Genomic DNA, 19,916 nt, shown 5'->3' with positions numbered 1-19,916 from the left:
TAAGCCCTCTGTTGAAACTTCTTCATTGTGTTTATTCTATTAAAAAAAACCCCAAGGAAAATGGGTTGCCCTATTATCGCCCACACGGAACTATAACGTTCACGGAACGTTCAGGCAGCATTCAAACCATGACACTGACGGGGCAAATTATTGTTTAACCAGGCTACAGATAAATACACCCTTCTTCAGAAGTCATTCGTTGGTCTTTGGTCAGTTTGGAAACTTTATAACAGCCAACCTGCAGGAGAAATGTATGCTAGTTAGCGCCGGCCGTTGAGCATGGCGCGCATTTGACACAACGCTAAAACCGTAAAATGGTCTGAAATTAATCATGTAGGTTGGAAATTGTTATACAAAAACGTGCTTCGTATTTCACTCTTTCTATCTACTTACATGTGATAAATGGATGGCGCACCAAATTGCTTTAAAATCGGGATTCTGGAAGTAGTTAGCCTTCGTCCTTCTTTGTCTCACAGAGCAGCTTCAATTGTGCATGCGTGCAGTCTTCTTCTTCTCCTTCTTCTTCTTCTTCTTCTTTTGATTTTTATGGCGGTTGGCAAGCAACCTTGTGTGTGCATTACCGCCACCTACTGTGCGTGCAGCCTTGACTCAGACGGCGTCAGATTGTTCACAAAACACAACACTTTCGCAGAAAGTTAGGGAAACGTTACAACATACTGTATAAAAAGTAAATTTGCGAAAAAAAACACTTAGAAAAGCCTAACAGTTGCTGTGTCCATTGCAGGCAAACTATATTTGGTATATAGATGAGAACGTTCTAAGAACGTTCTTAGAACATATCCAAAACTATAGTTTTGGATATGTTCGTTCTTAGTTTTTGATATGTTCTAAGAACGTTCTTAGAACGTTCTCATCTTGCATAACCAAAAGAGAACCATACAGTAACGTTACGTTAACGTTAGGTGTTACCTGGGTTTGTACTTACTACTAAAAGACAAGTTGTCTAGTATGTTCACTATTTGATTTAAGGACAAAACTTGCAATAATAAACACATGTTTAATGTACCCTAAGATTTTTTGTTAAAATAAATTCAATAATGCCATTTTTTGTGGTACCCTTTATTTAGAAAAGTATCGAAAAGCACCGAAAAACATTTTGGTACAGGTACCGGTACCAAAATATTGCTATGGGGACAACACTAGAATGTATGGAAAACACTGATTCTGTGTACTGTGAAATGGATCGAAGACATTATTAAGAAATAAGTGCAGATGATAAAGCTACTTTATTCCCTTCCTTGTTTAAAATATTTTTTTTTGTTTGGTAAGAGTGATAAAGTTCATGTTTCGGACTTATTCATGAGCGTCCACAACACTGTGGGTGCCTCCATAAAGTACTATTTGAAGTCGGGCTGGGGGTGTTGTTGACTTTTCACCGTCCTTTGAAACCTTCGACAGTAAGTCACGAGCAAGTCAGCATGAACACCAACCGGAAAGTAGAAATGAAGCTTTTGTTTGTGTTTTTTAAAAACGTAACATTTCTTAGAGAGAAAACAAAGCACAGAATGAACAGATAATTCCATATATTATGTAAGTCAGGCATGAGTCAGTGACCCTGTCTGACCACTATTGACCGTCAGTTGAGCAAGTATAAAGACAAAGTGCACCCAAAAAAATCAATGAGAAAGCGACCGGGAACACTTGGTGGTCTGGATCGTCTGCCCTGGCTCAGTTTTGGACTCTGAAGAGTCACAACTACTTGGTCCAAATGTCGCCGTTAGCCTTGGGTCTGTTTTGTCTGCTGTGCTGTGGCTCGCTATGTGTTTCTGGGATGAAGAGGGAGTATTTCCTCAGGATCGAGGAAGTTGAGTGGAACTATGCACCGACTGGAATGAACCTCATACACAACCGCTCGCTCCAGGACGATGAGTAAGTCCGCGTACTTAACAATGCCAAATATTCAGAAATGCGCCCGGGGAAGGGACCGCATCCACGTTACTGTAGTCTTGACTTTCCAATCATTTCTACAATGGTGTTCCTGGGATTGAAATCACAGAAACCTCTAATGTATGTATGTACTGTATGTATATATCAGTGACGTGCGGTGAGGTTCATGGCTGGTGAGGCACTGACTTCATCACAGTCAGATTTACAAACATATGAACCCTAAAGAGTATCTTATTCACCATTTGATTGGCAGCAGTTAACGGGTTATGTTTAAAAGCTCATACCAGCATTCTTCCCTGCTTGGCACTCAGCAACAAGGGTTGGAATTGGGGGTTAAATCACCAAAAAATTATTCACGGGCGCGGCACCGCTGCTGCCCACTGCTCCCCAAGGGGGATGGGTCAAATGCAGAGGAGGAATTTCATTACACCTAGTGTGTGTGTGACAATCATTGGTACTTTAACTTTAACTTTACACATACAAACTGTAGCACACAAAAAAGCACATTTAATTAAAAAAAACGTTATTACGGTCTTACCTTTAATCAATCAATCAATCAATGTTTATTTATATAGCCCTAAATCACAAGTGTCTCAAAGGGCTGCACAAGCCACAACGACATCCTCGGTACAGAGCCCACATACGGGCAAGGAAAACTCACCCCAGTGGGACGTCAATGTGAATGACTATGAGAAACCTTGGAGAGGACCGCATATGTGGGTAACCCCCCCCCCCCCCCCCCCCTCTAGGGGAGACCGAAAGCAATGGATGTCGAGTGGGTCTGACATAATATTGTGAAAGTCCAGTCCACAGTGGATCCAACACATCAGCGAAAGTCCAGTCCATAGTGGGGCCAGCAGGAACCATCCCGAGCGGAGACGGGTCAGCAGCGTAGCGATGTCCCCAACCGATGCACAGGCTAGCGGTCCACCCCGGGTCCCGACTCTGGACAACCAGCACTTCCTCCGTGGCCACCGGACCTGTGCAACTCCCCCTCCATAAGGGAGAGGGGAGCAGAGGAGAAAAGAAACGGCAGATCAACTGGTCTAAAAAGGGGGTCTATTTAAAGGCTAGAGTATACAAATGAGTTTTAAGATGGGACTTAAATGCTTCTACTGAGGTAGCATCTCTAACTGTTACCGGGAGGGCATTCCATAGTATTGGAGCCCCAATAGAAAACGCTCTATAGCCCGCAGACTTTACTTATAAATGAAGTCCATGCGCCGCTGTTGTGCTGGATTAATGCACCCCCGCCGTAGAATGCACCCCCTGACGGGAGTGTTATATCAACTAAAGCCCGCACTTAAACTTTCCACGTGCAAGATTGAATCTATTTAAAAAAGTTATTTCATAAGAAGCCAAAAAGTGCAAAAACAATAATGTTGGTGTTGGAGGAGTTGTGAATGAATGAAATATGAAATCCGTGCTGCAGTCTGCAGGTGTACCTAATGTTGTGGCCCAGCATTCATTCACAACTCCTCCAACACGAACATTGTTGTTTTTGCACTTTTTGGCTTCTTATTAAATAACTTTTTTAAATAGATTCAATCTTGCACATGGAAAGTTTAAGTGTGGGCTCTAGTTGATACAACACTCCCGTGAGGGGGTGCATTCTACGGCGGGGGGTGCATTCTCTACTTTACTGCGAGCCTCAGCCAGTGCGTCTTCGCAGCCGTTTTATGATCGCTCAGCACAAGAAATACGTTACACACATACAGTTGTTGACAAAATACACTGTACATTATATACCTCAGCTAACTAAACTATGGAAATGTATAATATAATTCCTATAGCAATACGGTCTCACTGCACAGCAGGCCAGCAGTTAGCCGAGTCATTGCGCAATCCATGTTGAGGCACAACTGAGTGACGTGCCTCAACGGGCTGCTGATCCCCGCACCGTCTCTTCTCAGTATTTGAACGGCAAATGTGAAAATTCAGCGATTTTGAATACAAATAATCTAAAACTGGTGAAGTTAAATGGAAAATAACTTTATAGTATAATCACTGGATACATATAACAATTTAATTAATTGTTTTTCTTTTTGCATTTTTTTTTTCCCATGATGGCAGGAAAAAACAGTGCTCAATACCGGGGTAGAGGGGAATATACGTTAGGTCAGGAAAAAACACAGATGCTATATCATCCCTACAAGCCTGTTTCGCAAGCATTTTCCCCTAAAGAGTAGGGAAACCTGCAAAACAGGCTTGTCGGGATTAAATAGCCTCTGTGACAAACAAGTGATTCCAAATGCCGCTAGGTTTACTTATTTCTTTAACTACTTATTTTAAATTGTATATATATATTTGTATTTAGATTCTCTTTTTTTGGTTCATTGTTGTGACATACTAGGTGGGTAGTATTTTGTATTCACATTTTTATTACATCCCAATTTTTTATTCTAGTTTTGTTTATACTTTTATACATTTAATTTTCTAATAACTATTTATGTATTTTATTCTGTATTGTTAAAATGCTCTTTTGCTACTATGTTTTTTTTTTTGGGGGGGGGGGGAGGATTCTAACTGGTGATGTCACTTTTGGAATGCTTGCAATGCAAACACAACAAAAATACATTTATAGCCAATATTTTAGAGTAATTCCCACAAATAGAGTAATATTTGTTTTAAGGCTAACCTCCTCCAACCTCCGAGGGAGGACAAAGCTCCGATGCATGGGAGACCGGGGCTTTCTGCTCCGCCGCTTCCAGTCTGTGGAACGCTCTCCCTGACCACCTGAGGGCTCCACAGACTGTGGATGCTTTTTTGGCTTAAAACCCTTCTTTAAAAAAAAAAGCCTTTTAATAGATTTATGTGTGCTAGTTCTAGCTATTAGGCTGTTCTAGTTTTTATTTTATTTTACTATTTATTTTACTCGTTGGGGGCAGCTATTTGTTGTTCTAGCTTTGTTTTTTTTGTTTTTTAAATGCACTGTAGCACTTTGAGATTGTTTGTTCAATGTAAAGTGCTTTTACAAATAAAATCTATTATTATTATTTAATTGGAATTAGGGTTGTCCCGATACAAATATTTTGGTACCGGTACCAAAATGTATTTCGATACTTTTCTAAATAAAGGGCAACACAAAAAAATGGCATTATTGGCTTGTTTTAACAAAAAATCTTACGGTAAATTAAACATATGTTTATTATTGCAATCCAAGAACGATTTAGTCCTTAAATAAAATAGTGAACATACTAGACAACTTTTTTTAGTAGTAAGCAAACAAAGGCTCCTAATTAGTCTGCTGACGTATGCAGTAACATATTGTGTATTTTCTATTCTATTATTTTGTTAAAATTGTAAAGGACAAACTGTAAAAATGTATTATTTATCTATTTGTTCATTTACAGTTAATATCTGCTTATTTTCTCTTTTAAAATGTTCTATCTACACTTCTGTTATAGGTATACCGTACAACCCTAATTGGAATTATTCTTTTCCACATCTTATCTTACAAATAATAATAGTGATTGTTTCCTTGATTAATAAACAATAATAATAATTTAAAAAAAAAACTATATTACAAACAAGTCTATTGAATGGCTCCTCAAGATACGGCTCCAAAGAGCCACGAATCCCATCTGTAATAGTCCCCCAATCTTCAAGGACCACAGTATTTATTTTAGTAGCACTGTACGTGTAGTTAGCTCAGTCTCTCCGTCCTTAAATGTCTCTGCAGAGAAGCTGCGGTCTTTCTTAAGAAAGGCCCCCAGCGAATCGGCTCCACCTACAAGAAGGCGGTGTACAAGCAGTACAGTGACGCCACGTACAGGACAGAGGTGAAGAAACAAGACTGGCTGGGATATCTGGGGCCCCTGCTGATGGCGGAGCAGGGGGACACGGTGATTGTCCACCTCAAGAACGCCGCATCGAGACCGTACAGCATCCACCCACACGGACTGAACTACAGCAAGGGCAGCGAAGGTGAGGAATGGATGATGTCACACAACTACGAGTGGCCATTAAGGACAATATTCAGAATGACCTCTTACACACACTACTGAAATGCTCTTATACACACTACTGAAATGTTTTCTCTCACACACACATTACTGAAACACTCTTACATACACTACTGAAATGCTCTCACATAAACAACTAAAAGGTTTTCTCTCACACACACTACTTAAACACTCTTATACACACTACTGAAACACTCTTATACTCTTATACACACTACTGAAATGCTCTCACATAAACAACTAAAATGTTTTCTCTCGCACACTACTGAAACACTCTTATACACACTACTGAAATGCTCTCACATAAACAACTGAAATGTTTTTCTCTCACACACACTACTGAAACACTCTCACATAAACAACTAAAATGTTTTCTCTCACACACACACTACTGAAACACTCTTATACACACTACTGAAATGCTCTCATAAACAACTGAAATGTTTTCTCTCACACACACTATTAAAACACTCTTATACACACTACTGAAATGCTCTCACATAAACAACTGAAATGTTTTCTCTCACACACACTATTGAAACACTCTTATACACACTACTGAAATGCTCTCAAAGACAAGTGAAATGTTTTCTCTCACATACACTACTGAAACACTCTTATACACACTACTGAAATGCTCTCACATAAACAACTAAAATGTTTTCTCTCACACACAGTACTGAAACACTCTTATACACACTATTGAAATGCTCTCATAAACAACTGAAATGTTTTCTCTCACACACATTACTGAAACACTCTTACATACACTACTGAAATGCTCTCACATAAACAACAAAAAGGTTTTCTCTCACACACACTACTGAAACACTCTTATACACACTACTTAAACACCCTTATACACACTACTGAAACACTCTTATACTCTTATACACACTACTGAAATGCTCTCACATAAACAACTAAAATGTTTTCTCACACACACTACTGAAACACTCTTATACACACTACTAAAATGCTCTCATAAACAACTAAATTGTTTTCTCACACACACTACTGAAACACTCTTATACCACTACTGAAACACTCTCATACACACTACTGAAACACTCTTATACACATACTGAAACGCTCTCACATAAACAACTAAAATGTTTTCTCTCACACACACACTACTGAAACACTCTTATACACACTACTGAAATGATCTCATAAACAACTGAAATGTTTTCTCTCACACACACTACAGAAACACTCTTATACACACTACTGAAACACTCTTATATACACTACTGAAATGCTCTGACATAAACAACTGAAATGTTTTTCTCTCACACACACTACTGAAACACTCTCATATAAACAACTAAAATGTTTTCTCTCACACACACACTACTGAAACACTCTTATACACACTACTGAAATGCTCTCATAAACAACTGAAATGTTTTCTCTCACACACACTATTAAAACACTCTTATACACACTACTGAAATGCTCTCACATAAACAACTGAAATGTTTTCTCTCACACACACTATTGAAACACTCTTATACACACTACTGAAATGCTCTCAAAGACAAGTGAAATGTTTTCTCTCACATACACTACTGAAACACTCTTATACACACTACTGAAATGCTCTCACATAAACAACTAAAATGTTTTCTCTCACACACAGTACTGAAACACTCTTATACACACTATTGAAATGCTCTCATAAACAACTGAAATGTTTTCTCTCACACACACTATTGAAACACTCTTATACACACTACTGTAACACTCTTATACACTACTGAAATGCTCTCACATAAACAACTAAAATGTTTTCTCTCACACACTACTGAAACACTCTCATACACACTACTGAAATACTCTCACATAAACAACTAAAATGTTTTCTCTCACACACACTACTGAAACATTCGTATACACACTACTTAAACACTCTTATACACACTACTGAAATGCTCTCATAAACAACTGAAATGTTTTCTCTCACACACACTACTGAAACACTCTTATACACACTACTAAAATGCTTTCATAAACAACTAAATTGTTTTCTCACACACACTACTGAAACACTCTTATACCACTACTGAAACACTCTCATACACACTACTGAAACACTCTTATACACATACTGAAACGCTCTCACATAAACAACTAAAATGTTTTCTCTCACACACACACTACTGAAACACTCTTATACACACTACTGAAATGATCTCATAAACAACTGAAATGTTTTCTCTCACACACACTACTGAAACACTCTTATACACACTACTGAAACACTCTTATATACACTACTGAAATGCTCTGACATAAACAACTGAAATGTTTTTCTCTCACACACACTACTGAAACACTCTCATATAAACAACTAAAATGTTTTCTCTCACACACTACTGAAACACTCTTATACACACAACTGAAATGTTTTCTCTCACACACACACTATTAAAACACTCTTATACACACTACTGAAATGCTCTCACATAAACAACTGAAATGTTTTCTCTCACACACACACTATTAAAACACTCTTATACACACTACTGAAATGCTCTCACATAAACAACTGAAATGTTTTCTCTCACACACAGTACTGAAACACTCTTATACACACTACTGAAATGCTCTCAAAGACAAGTGAAATGTTTTCTCTCACATACACTACTGAAACACTCTTATACACACTACTGAAATGCTCTCACATAAACAACTAAAATGTTTTCTCTCACACAGTACTGAAACACTCTCATACACACTACTGAAATACTCTCACATAAACAACTAAAATGTTTTCTCTCACACACACTACTGAAACACTCTTATACACACTACTTAAACACTCTTATACACACTACTGAAACACTCTTATACACACTACTGAAATGCTCTCACATAAACAACTAAAATGTTTTCTCTCGCACACTACTTAAACACTCTTATACACACTACTGAAACACTCTTATACACACTACTGAAATGCTCTCACATAAACAACTAAAATGTTTTCTCTCACACACAGTACTGAAACACTCTTATACACACTACTGAAATGCTCTCACATAAACTGAAATGTTTTCTCTCACAAACACTACTGAAACACTCTTATACTCACTACTGAAATGCTCTCATAAACAACTGAAATGTTTTCTCTCACACACACTACTGAAACACTCTTATACACACTACTAAAATGCTCTCATAAACAACTAAATTGTTTTCTCACACTCACTACTGAAACACTCTTATACCACTACTGAAACACTCTCATACACACTACTGAAACACTCTTATACACACTACTGAAATGCTCTCACATAAACAACTAAATGTTTTCTCTCACACACACACACTACTGAAACACTCTTATACACACTACTGAAATGCTCTCAGATAAACAACTAAATGTTTTCTCTCACACACACACACTACTGAAACACTCTTATACACACTACTGAAATGATCTCATAAACAACTGAAATGTTTTCTCTCACATACACTACTGAAACACTCTTATACACACTACTGAAATGCTCTCACATAAACAACTAAAATGTTTTCTCTTACACACTACTGAAACACTCTTATACACACTACTGAAATGCTCTTATAAACAACTGAAATGTTTTTCTCTCACACACAGTACTGAAACACTCTTATACCCACTATTGAAAAGCTCTCATAAACAACTGAAATGTTTTCTCTCACACACACTACTGAAACACTCTTATACACACTGCTGAAACACTCTTATACACACTACTGAAATGCTCTCACATAAACAAATAAAATGTTTTCTCTCACACACACTACTGAGACACTCTCATACACACTACCTATACACACTACTGAAATGCTCTCACACAAACAACTGAAATGTTACACTAGTGTGTGTGTGAGAAAAACATTTCAGTTGTTTATGTGAGAGCATTTCAGTAATGTGTATAAGAGTGTTTCAGTAGTATGTGTGAGAGAAAACATTTTAGTTGTTTATGAGAGCATTTCAGTAGTGTGTACAAGAGTGTTTCAGTAGTGTGTGAGAGAAAACATTTCAGTTGTTTATGTGAGAGTATTTCAGTAGTGTGTATAAGAGTGTTTCAGTAGTGTGTGTGAGAGAAAACATTTTAGTTGTTTATGAGAGCATTTCAGTAGTGTGTACAAGAGTGTTTCAGTAGTGTGTGAGAGAAAACATTTCAGTTGTTTATGTGAGAGTATTTCAGTAGTGTGTATGAGAGTGTTTCAGTAGTGTGTGTGAGAGAAAAACATTTCAGTTGTTTATGTGAGAGCATTTCAGTACTGTATGTAAGAGGTCATTCTGAATAATGTCCCTAACGGCCCCTCATACACAACGTTCAACACGTCTACTGTCTTATTTCTGGACCCTTAGGAGCGTTGTACCCAGATGCTACCTCACCAGACCTGAAGCGAGACGACTCGGTGGCTCCTGGTGCGGCAGTCACGTATGAGTGGTCCCTGCCGCAGTCCCACAGCCCCACAGTCACTGAAAGCAACTGCCTGACCAGGTTCTACCACTCCCATGTCGCCACGCCAAAAGATATTAACTCAGGACTGATCGGGCCCCTCATCGTCTGTAAGACAGGTACAGTCGTGGTCAAAAGTTTACCTGCACTGGTAAAGAACATAATGTCATGGCTGTCAGGAGCTTTGAATAGCGGCATAAAAACTGCATTGATGTGCAGGTTGACCACAGTTTACATTTAGCATTTACATTTACCAATTTTGAGTGGTTCAATATGTGTATTATCAGAGTGATGGTTGAAATAAGACGGAACTGTGACTTCTTTTTGAGAGCGTTTCAACAAGCAAATGGAACCACTTCGGTGTAATGTCCAGTTTTCTGCAACTACTGAGCACCTTCCCACATTTCTAACGACACAACCTGTGTGTATTTCAACGTGTTGATTACATGCCTTGGAGTTATTGATCAAGTTGGAAACGTTTCTGATCTCACCCACGTAGGAACCCTGGACGTGCACGGGGACAGTGCGGCGGACTACGTTTACGCTCTCATGTTCCTGGTGTCGGATGAGAACTTCAGCTGGTACCTGGATGAAAACATCAGGACGCATATCACAAACCCTGCTAGAGGCCTGAAAGAGGATGAAGATTTCATCGAGAGTAACAAGATGCACGGTAAGAAGAGAGCGTCTGTTTTTGTCATTTCAAAAGATAAATATATGCCAACTGTGTTGCAGGTATCAACGGATTCCTGTACGGCAATCTTCCTGGACTGACTATGTGCCAAGGGAACAAGATCCACTGGCATATGGTTGGCTTAGGCAATGAGGTGATTCATTCATGTTTTTTTTAGTGCGCAGTAGAGTATATTACTTAAAAACACACTCCCCTAAACAACCAGAAGAGGGCACTGCAGCCGGAGCGGTCTGGGTCACAGAGCATTATATGCATTAAATGCCCGGAATTCCTTGCACAAAAACAATCCACGTCTTTACAGAGAGAACACACAACGGGCCTGAGCTTGCTAACATTAACGTTGTATTGGCTAATGCTAATTCATCCAGTTCATCTGAAAAACCGTGCTAGCTGCTTATTTTATTGTATCAATGCCATTTAATGAGCTTGTCCCGATGTAGATACTGATCTCTTATCAGTGCAATGTGTGGCTCTGGCTGCAGTGCCCTCTGCTGGTTGTTCAGGGGAGTGTGTAGGTCACATTTATTTGTGCCTCTGGTTTGTGGGAGGAATGTCTCATCGACACAAAAGCAAAAAAGCGATCCATATATGCAAATTATTTTTTATTTTATTTTATTTTTTATTTTATTTTTTTTATTTTTTAATGCAAATTCAATAAAAATACAAACACAAAATCAAGCATATTTATATTAAAATCTCAAAAATATAAATTTGCAAATACACGTCTATTTATGCAAATTCTTGATTCATTTATATGTCACATCTTTATATTTATGCATTTGTAACTAACTGTACTTGGAACGCCCCCTTTCCACCAGCAGACTCGTTATGTCGCCCCCTCTTGACACACACAGAACTGGAGCTCATTTACCGCAAAGACAGTGTGAATAAAGCAGTGGTGTGCCAAAGCCTTCTCTGGTGGCCTAACATAACCAGAAATCATGATCATAATTAAAGATAAAATTATCTTTTAATTGACTTGCCCTAAATATCTAAAAGTATTCATATTCTCTCCATGTCATGTTAAAGTTTAAAGGTAAAGTACCACTGATAGTCATTAGAAATTATCCTCTGCATTTGACCCATCCCCTTGTTCCTTCCCCTGGGAGGTGAGGGGAGCAGTGAGCAGCAGCGGTGGCCGCGCTCGGGAATCATTTGCAATAAGGCGCTTTTGGTAGCCATCCACAAGCTTCTGCTTGGATTTTTGACCACTCCTCTTGACAAAATTGGTGCAGTTCAGCTAAATGTGTTGGTTTTCTGACATGGACTTGTTTCTTCAGCATTGTCCACACGTTTAAGTCAGGACTTTGGGAAGGCCATTCTAAAACCTTCATTCTAGCCATTCCTTTACCACTTTTGAAATGTGTTTGGGGTCATTGTCCTGTTGGAACACCCAACTGCGCCCAAGACCCAACCTCCGGGCTGATGATTTTAGCTTGTCCTGAAGAATTTGGAGGTAATCCTCCTTTTTCATTGTCCCATTTACTCTCTGTAAAGCACCAGTTCCATTGGCAGCAAAACAGGCCCAGAGCATAATACTACCACCATCATGCTTGACGGTAGGTATGGTGTTCCTGGGATTAAAGGCCTCACCTTTTCTCCTCCAAACATATTGCTGGGTATTGTGGCCAAACAGCTCCATTTTTGTTTCATCTGACATCACATGGACGAAGATAAGACCTTCTGGTAGAAAGTTCTGTGGTCAGATGAAACAAAAATGTACTCCAATCACAAAAAAATAAGAGTTGTAGAAATGATTGTAAACTCAAGACAGCCATGACATTATGTTCTTTACAAGTGTATGTACACTTTTGACCACCACTGTAGGTCCGCTCACATTTTGGTGCTAAAAGGCGGCGTTCCAAAATGTGCTGAAACTTGTTCACTATCATGTCTATTTTTGAGTAGACATGGTTTTTCGGTACGGAGCTATTGAAACAAGTGCCATTGTCCTCTTAGAGGGGCCCTTGTGTGGTGTTCGGGTCTGTGGGACCCGTTGTCGTTTTTTTATTAAAAGATAAATGATACAATGAATTAATTTTTCAAACTGAGACTCGCTGACTTTGGCTCATTTTCTGTGAAGAACATATATCAGAATACATATTTAATGACCACACACCATACACCCCCCCTACACATTTCTATTACATATAAGATGTCCGGGTCCACTGGACCTGGAGCTAATAGAAGTGTGGGAATTGATGTTCTGTGTACTACACACACACACACACACACACACACACACACACACACACACACACACACACACACACACACACACACACACACACACACACACACACGCGCGCACACAGCAGGCCTAGACAGGAGGAGGACAGAGTGTAGGTACACAGAACATCAGAGGGTCAAATGTGCGAGAAAATGAGAGCAGACAGTGTTGACAAACAATGTTGCAACCTTGTGTGGGAACCGCAGGTGCAGAAACACAGAAGAAGAATCCCTGTGGGATGCAGAAACTGCCAGAGAAACGTTCCGTGCAACGTTCATATTGTTGTTACTCAGCCAGCGTTTGTGGGTCTGATGGACCCGTTGCATTTTGTGGCTTTTAATGCCTCACCATCAAACACTTGTATGTTAAAATACTGAACATATGTTTATTGGAATAAGGTAAACATCTGTTCAGTATTTTAACATAAAAGTGTGTGATGGTGAGGCATTAAAAGCCACAAAATGCAACGGGTCCATCAGACCCACAAACGCTGGCTGAGTAACAACAATATGAACGTTGCGCGGAAAATTTGCTCTCATTTTCTCGCACATTTGACCCTCTGATGTTCTGTGTACAAGGGTTAAAGTTAAAGTTAAAGTACCAATGATTGTCACACACACACTAGGTGTGGCGAAATTATTCTCTGCATTTGACCCATCCCCTTGTTCACCCCCTGGGAGGTGAGGGGAGCAGTGAGCAGCAGCGGTGGCCGCGCCCGGGAATCATTTTTGGTGATTTAACCCCCCAATTCCAACCCTTGATGCTGAGTGCCAAGCAGGGAGGTAACGGCTCCCATTTTTATAGTCTTTGGTATGACTCTGTAATGGTGCCGTTCATAGTGGTGTGCTCGGACACGATATTGCAGGGTTCAGATGCATTCTTTACTGTAGTGAGACCCCCCAAGAATGTTTTTTTCTTACGACAGGTGGACATGCATTCAGTTCATTTCCACGGCCAGATCCTCTCCAGCGAAAATCACCACACGGACACAATTAGTCTTTTCCCGGGGTCCAGCACCACAGCCGAGATGGTAGCAGACAATCCCGGACACTGGCTGCTGACCTGCACTGTTAACGACCATTTAACGGGTGTGGCTTCTATACTCTGGACTTTTTTTTTTGGAATGACTTCTTGGACTGATGTTGTTTTTTTATCATGAATCAAAGGTGGTATGCAGGCCATGTTTGAGATCAGGAAATGTTTCCCCAATGTTCATAAACCTCGTCCGTACGGCGAGCTCAGACAATTCTTCATTGCTGCAGAAGAAGAAGTCTGGGACTACGCCCCGACACTTCCCACTGACGGGTTCGTCATTACCCACACTAACACACGCTTGGTTGTCTTGGGTTTTTTTCTAACGGGAACTTTTGTGTTTGTGTGCTTAGTGAAGCGGACATGTTCGTGACCAAAGGTCGCGATCGTATCGGAAGTCGCTACAAGAAGGTTCGCTACGTGGAATACACTGACGCCAGCTTTCTAACAAAGATGCTACGCAGCCCAGAAGAGATACACCTCGGAATTCTGGGTAATGTAGGCTGGTTTGTGATTAGCTGTGTTGATTGATTGATTGAGACTTGTATTAGTAGATTGCACAGTACAGTACCGTATTTTTCGGAGTATAAGTCGCTCCAGAGTATAAGTCGCACTGGCCGAAAATGCATAATAAAGAAGGGGAAAAAACATATATAAGTCGCACTGGAGTATAAGTCGCATTTTTGGGGGAAATGTATTTGATAAAAGCCAACACCAAGAATAGACATTTGAAAGGCAATTTAAAATAAATAAAGAATAGTGAACAACAGGCTGAATAAGTGTACGTTATATGAGGCATAAATAACCAACTGAGAACGTGCCTGGTATGTTAACGTAACATATTATGGTAAGAGTCATTCAAATAACTATAACATATAGAACATGCTATATGTTTACCAAACAATCTGTCACTCCTAATCGCTAAATCCCATGAAATCTTATACATCTAGTCCAGTGGTTCTTAACCTTGTTGGAGGTACCGAAACCCCACCAGTTTCATATGTGCATTCATAGTCGAACCTCTGATTCAAGAGGAGCAAAGTGGATTCCGTCCTGGTCGTGGAACAACTGACCAGCTCTTTACTCTTGTGGGAATCCTGGAGAAGGCCTGGGAGTATGCCTATCCAGTCTACATGTGCTTTGTGGATTTGGAGAAGGCGTATGACCGGGTCCCCCGGGAGATCTTGTGGGAGGTGCTGAGGGAGTACGGAGTGAGGGGAACCCTGCTGAGGGCCATCCAATCTCTGTACAACCAAAGCGAGAGTTGTGTCCGGGTGCTCGGATGTAAGTCGGATCCGTTTCCAGTGGGGGTTGGTCTCCGCCAGGGCTGCGCTCTGTCACCTATCCTGTTTGTGATTTTCATGGACAGGATTTCTAGGCAGAGTCGTGACCATGGCAGAGAGGGTATACGTCTCGGGGGGGCTAAAGGTTGCGTCACTGCTGTTTGCAGATGATGTGGTCCTGATGGCATCTTCGGTTCGTGACCTTCAGCTCTCACTGGATCGGTTCGCAGCCGAGTGTTCAGCGGCTGGAATGAGGATCAGCATCTCCAAATCTGAGGCCATGGTTCTCAGCAGGAAACCGGTGGTTTGTACAGTCCGGGTAGAGGACAAGACTCTGTCCCAGGTGGAGGAGTTTAAGTATCTCGGGGTCTTGTTCACGAGTGAGGGAAGGATGGAGAAGGAAATCAGCCGGAGAATGGGAGCAGCTGGGGCAGTATTGCAGTCTCTCTGCCGCACTGTTGTGACCAAACGAGAGCTGAGCCAGAAGCCAAAGCTCTCGGTCTACCGAGCTATCTACATTCCTACTCTCACCTATGGTCATGAAGTGTGGGTCATGACCGAAAGAATAAGATCGCGGATACAATCGGCCGAAATGAGTTTCCTCAGAAGGGTGGCTGGCATCTCCCTTAGAGATAGGCAGAGTCGTGACCATGGCGGAGAGGGTATACGTCTCGGGGGCTAAAGGTTGCGTCACTGCTGTTTGCAGATGATGTGGTCCTGATGGCACCTTCGGTTCGTGTCCTTCAGCTCTCACTGGATCGGTTCGCAGCCGAGTGTTCAGCGGCTGGAATGAGGATCAGCATCTCCAAATCTGAGGCCATGGTTCTCAGCAGGAAACCAGTGGTTTGTACAGTCCAGATAGAGGACAAGACTCTGTCCCAGGTGGAGGAGTTTAAGTATCTCGGGGTCTTGTTCACGAGTGAGGGAAAGATGGAGAAGGAAATCAGCCGGAGAATGGGAGCAGCTGGGGCAGTATTGCAGTCTCTCTGCCGCACTGTTGTGACCAAACGAGAGCTGAGCCAGAAGGCAAAGCTCTCAGTCTACCGAGCTATCTACATTCCTACTTTCACCTATGGTCATGAAGTGTGGGTCATGACTGAAAGAATAAGATCGCGGATCGCGAATACAAGCGGCCGAAATGAGTTTCCTCAGAAGGGTGGCTGGCATCTACCTTAGAGATAGGGTGAGAAGTTCAGTCACCCGAGAGAGACTCGGAGTAGAGCCGCTGCTCCTTCGCTTGGAAAGGAGCCAGCTTAGGTGGTTCGGGCATCTCGTGCGGATGCCTCACCAGCGTCTCCCTAGGGAGATCCTCGTTGCACGTCCCACTGGGAGGAGACCCTGCGGCAGGCCACGGACCAGATGGGGGGATTACATCTCCTCTCTGGCCTGGAACGCTTCGGGATTCCCAAGGAGGAAGTTGCTAATGTTGCTCTGGAGAGGGAATTCTGGGGGTCTCTGCTGGAGCTGTTGTCCCCGCGACCTGATTCCGGATAAGCGGTTGAAGATGGATGGATGGATTCACCGAACCCTTCTTTAGTGAAAAATAAAATGTTGTTTTTTTAAAAATTCAAGACAAAGTTATATGTTTTTGGTAACACTTTAGTATGGGGAACATATTCTAAGTAACAAAGACTTCATTTACAGTTATTTGGTTAGGGTTAGGGTCAGGGTTAGAGAGTTAGAGTTATATTAAGGCCATGCCGAATAAGGCATTAATAAGTAGTTAATAATGACTAGTTAAGAGCCAATATGTTACTAATTTGCATGTTAATAAGCAACTAATTAATGGTGAATGTGTTCCTCATACTAAAGTGTTACCATGTTTTGTCACTGGTGCACAAAATGAAGCGTGCATGAACATCACCTTGTTCAAACAACAAAACCAACACAGTACATAAACTCACAACAAATTACACACCTGCAAATCAGTCAGCTGTTGTCGTATCCGTAATACGCCGATAGGGAGAAGTTTGTATTTACACGATGAGTCGGGTGTGTCTTGACCTCCGCCGAACCCCTGAGCCCGACTCACAGAACCCCTAGGGTTCCATCGAACCCAGGTTAAGAACCACTGGTCTAGTCTCTTACGTGACTGAGCTAAATAATATTATTTGATATTTTACGGTAATGTGTTAATAATTTCACACATAAGTCGCTCCTGAGTATAAGTCGCACCCCCGGCAGCCAAACTTTGAAAAAAACTGCGACTAATAGTCCGAAAAATACGGAACATATTCCGTACAATTGACCACTAAATGGTAACACCCGAATACGTTTTTCAACTTGTTTAAGTCGGGGTCCACGTTAATCAATTCATGGTAACTTCACAAGAACTGCAAATACCAATTTTGATAAATTTTCTCAAACAAAAACAGCCGATGTTCAATTGATAAAATCTTCTTTTATTCATCTTGACTGTGAAGAAGCACACCTTTTCAATCCAAACACAATGCTAACTTTGATTATAACAAACATTCCCTGCCAGAACATTTCGTATAATCTCATTGCATGGACATTTTTAGCCATTCTGGTTTACATGAAAACATTTTCCAGTTGTAGAGGTTGCCCTCTAGTGGGTTCTTCGGACCACCACACACTGCTAGGAGAGCCCGGAATTCAGGGTATAACACAGTTTTATTTGCAAGAATGGTGAGAGCCTCTTGCTTTCCAGCACAATGTCTTTTCCTCCTGCGTCCGCTCATCAGCACCTCCAATTTCAACTGCATGTCTCATTCCGGCTGCTGCTAATAAAGGCCACAGGTGATTAGATAACAAGGTACACCTGGGCCATCCACTCACCTATCGCTGTCTTCAAAGCCGGTCTTGGCACACCCCGTTCCGCTGCAGGCCCGCAGGCCACGCCCCCCACCACAATAGTACCGTACTTTCCGGACTATAAGGCACACTTAAAATCCTTTTTTTTCCTCAAAACTCGACAGTCCATAGTGGATCTAAAATAATAGTGAAAGCCCAGTCCATAGTGGATCTAACATAATAGTGTGAGTCCAGTCCATAGTGGATCTAACATAATAGTGTGAGTCCAGTCCATAGTGGATCTAACATAATAGTGTGAGTCCAGTCCATAGTGGATCTAACATAATAGTGAGAGTCCAGTCCATAGTGGATCTAACATAATAGTGTGAGAGTCCAGTCCATAGTGGATCTAACATAATAGTGTGAGAGTCCAGTCCATAGTGGATCTAACATAATAGCGAAAGCCCAGTCCATAGTGGATCTAACATAATAGTGTGAGAGTCCAGTCCATAGTGGATCTAACATAATATTGTGAGAGTCCAGTCCATAGTGGATCTAACATAATAGTGTGAGAGTCCAGTCCATAGTGGATCTAACATAATAGTGAGAGTCCAGTCCATAGTGGATCTAACATAATAGTGAGAGTCCAGTCCATAGTGGATCTAACATAATAGTGAGAGTCCAGTCCATAGTGGATCTAACATAATAGTGAGAATCCAGTCCATAGTGGATCTAACATAATAGTGTGAGAGTCCAGTCCATAGTGGATCTAACATAATAGTGTGAGAGTCCAGTCCATAGTGGATCTTACATAATAGTGAGAGTCCAGTCCATAGTGGATCTAACATAATAGTGAGAGTCCAGTCCATAGTGGATCTAACATAATAGTGTGAGAGTCCAGTCCATAGTGGATCTAACATAATAGTGTGAGAGTCCAGTCCATAGTGGATCTTACATAATAGTGAGAGTCCAGTCCATAGTGGATCTAACATAATAGTGAGAGTCCAGTCCATAGTGGATCTAACATAATAATGAGAGTCCAGTCCATAGTGGATCTAACATAATAGTGTGAGAGTCCAGTCCATAGTGGATCTAACATAATAGTGTGAGAGTCCAGTCCATAGTGGATCTAACATAATAGTGAGAGTCCAGTCCATAGTGGATCTAACATAATATTGTGAGAGTCCAGTCCATAGTGGATCTAACATAATATTGTGAGAGTCCAGTCCATAGTGGATCTAACATAATAGTGTGAGAGTCCAGTCCATAGTGGATTTAACATAATAGTGTGAAAGTCCAGTCCATAGTGGATCTAACATAATAGTGTGAGAGTCCAGTCCATAGTGGATGTAACATAATAGTGAGAGTCCAGTCCATAGTGGATCTAACATAATAGTGAGAGTCCAGTCCATAGTGGATCTAACATAATAGTGAGAGTCCAGTCCATAGTGGATCTAACATAATAGTGAGAATCCAGTCCATAGTGGATCTAACATAATAGTGTGAGAGTCCAGTCCATAGTGGATCTAACATAATAGTGTGAGAGTCCAGTCCATAGTGGATCTTACATAATAGTGAGAGTCCAGT

At 41.0% G+C, this 19,916-nt stretch overlaps 1 protein-coding gene across 1 annotated transcript in view; it reads left to right on the top strand.

Moving 5' to 3' along the window:
* The first annotated feature begins 1,629 nt into the window (after window positions 1-1,629).
* cp (ceruloplasmin) overlaps window positions 1,630-19,916 on the top strand; it is a 43,755-nt gene continuing 25,468 nt past the window's right edge. The window contains exons 1-8 of the mRNA XM_062028562.1: window positions 1,630-1,890; window positions 5,591-5,835; window positions 10,243-10,455; window positions 10,836-11,009; window positions 11,072-11,163; window positions 14,186-14,348; window positions 14,427-14,565; window positions 14,646-14,785. Coding sequence (XP_061884546.1) covers window positions 1,730-1,890; window positions 5,591-5,835; window positions 10,243-10,455; window positions 10,836-11,009; window positions 11,072-11,163; window positions 14,186-14,348; window positions 14,427-14,565; window positions 14,646-14,785 — 1,327 coding nt within the window. The 5' untranslated portion in view covers window positions 1,630-1,729. The remainder of the gene's footprint in view (window positions 1,891-5,590; window positions 5,836-10,242; window positions 10,456-10,835; window positions 11,010-11,071; window positions 11,164-14,185; window positions 14,349-14,426; window positions 14,566-14,645; window positions 14,786-19,916) is intronic.

This window comes from Entelurus aequoreus, linkage group LG19 (assembly GCF_033978785.1).
Source record: "Entelurus aequoreus isolate RoL-2023_Sb linkage group LG19, RoL_Eaeq_v1.1, whole genome shotgun sequence".
Lineage (NCBI taxonomy): Eukaryota > Metazoa > Chordata > Actinopteri > Syngnathiformes > Syngnathidae > Entelurus > Entelurus aequoreus.
This window is presented reverse-complemented; position numbering and strand designations above follow the sequence as displayed.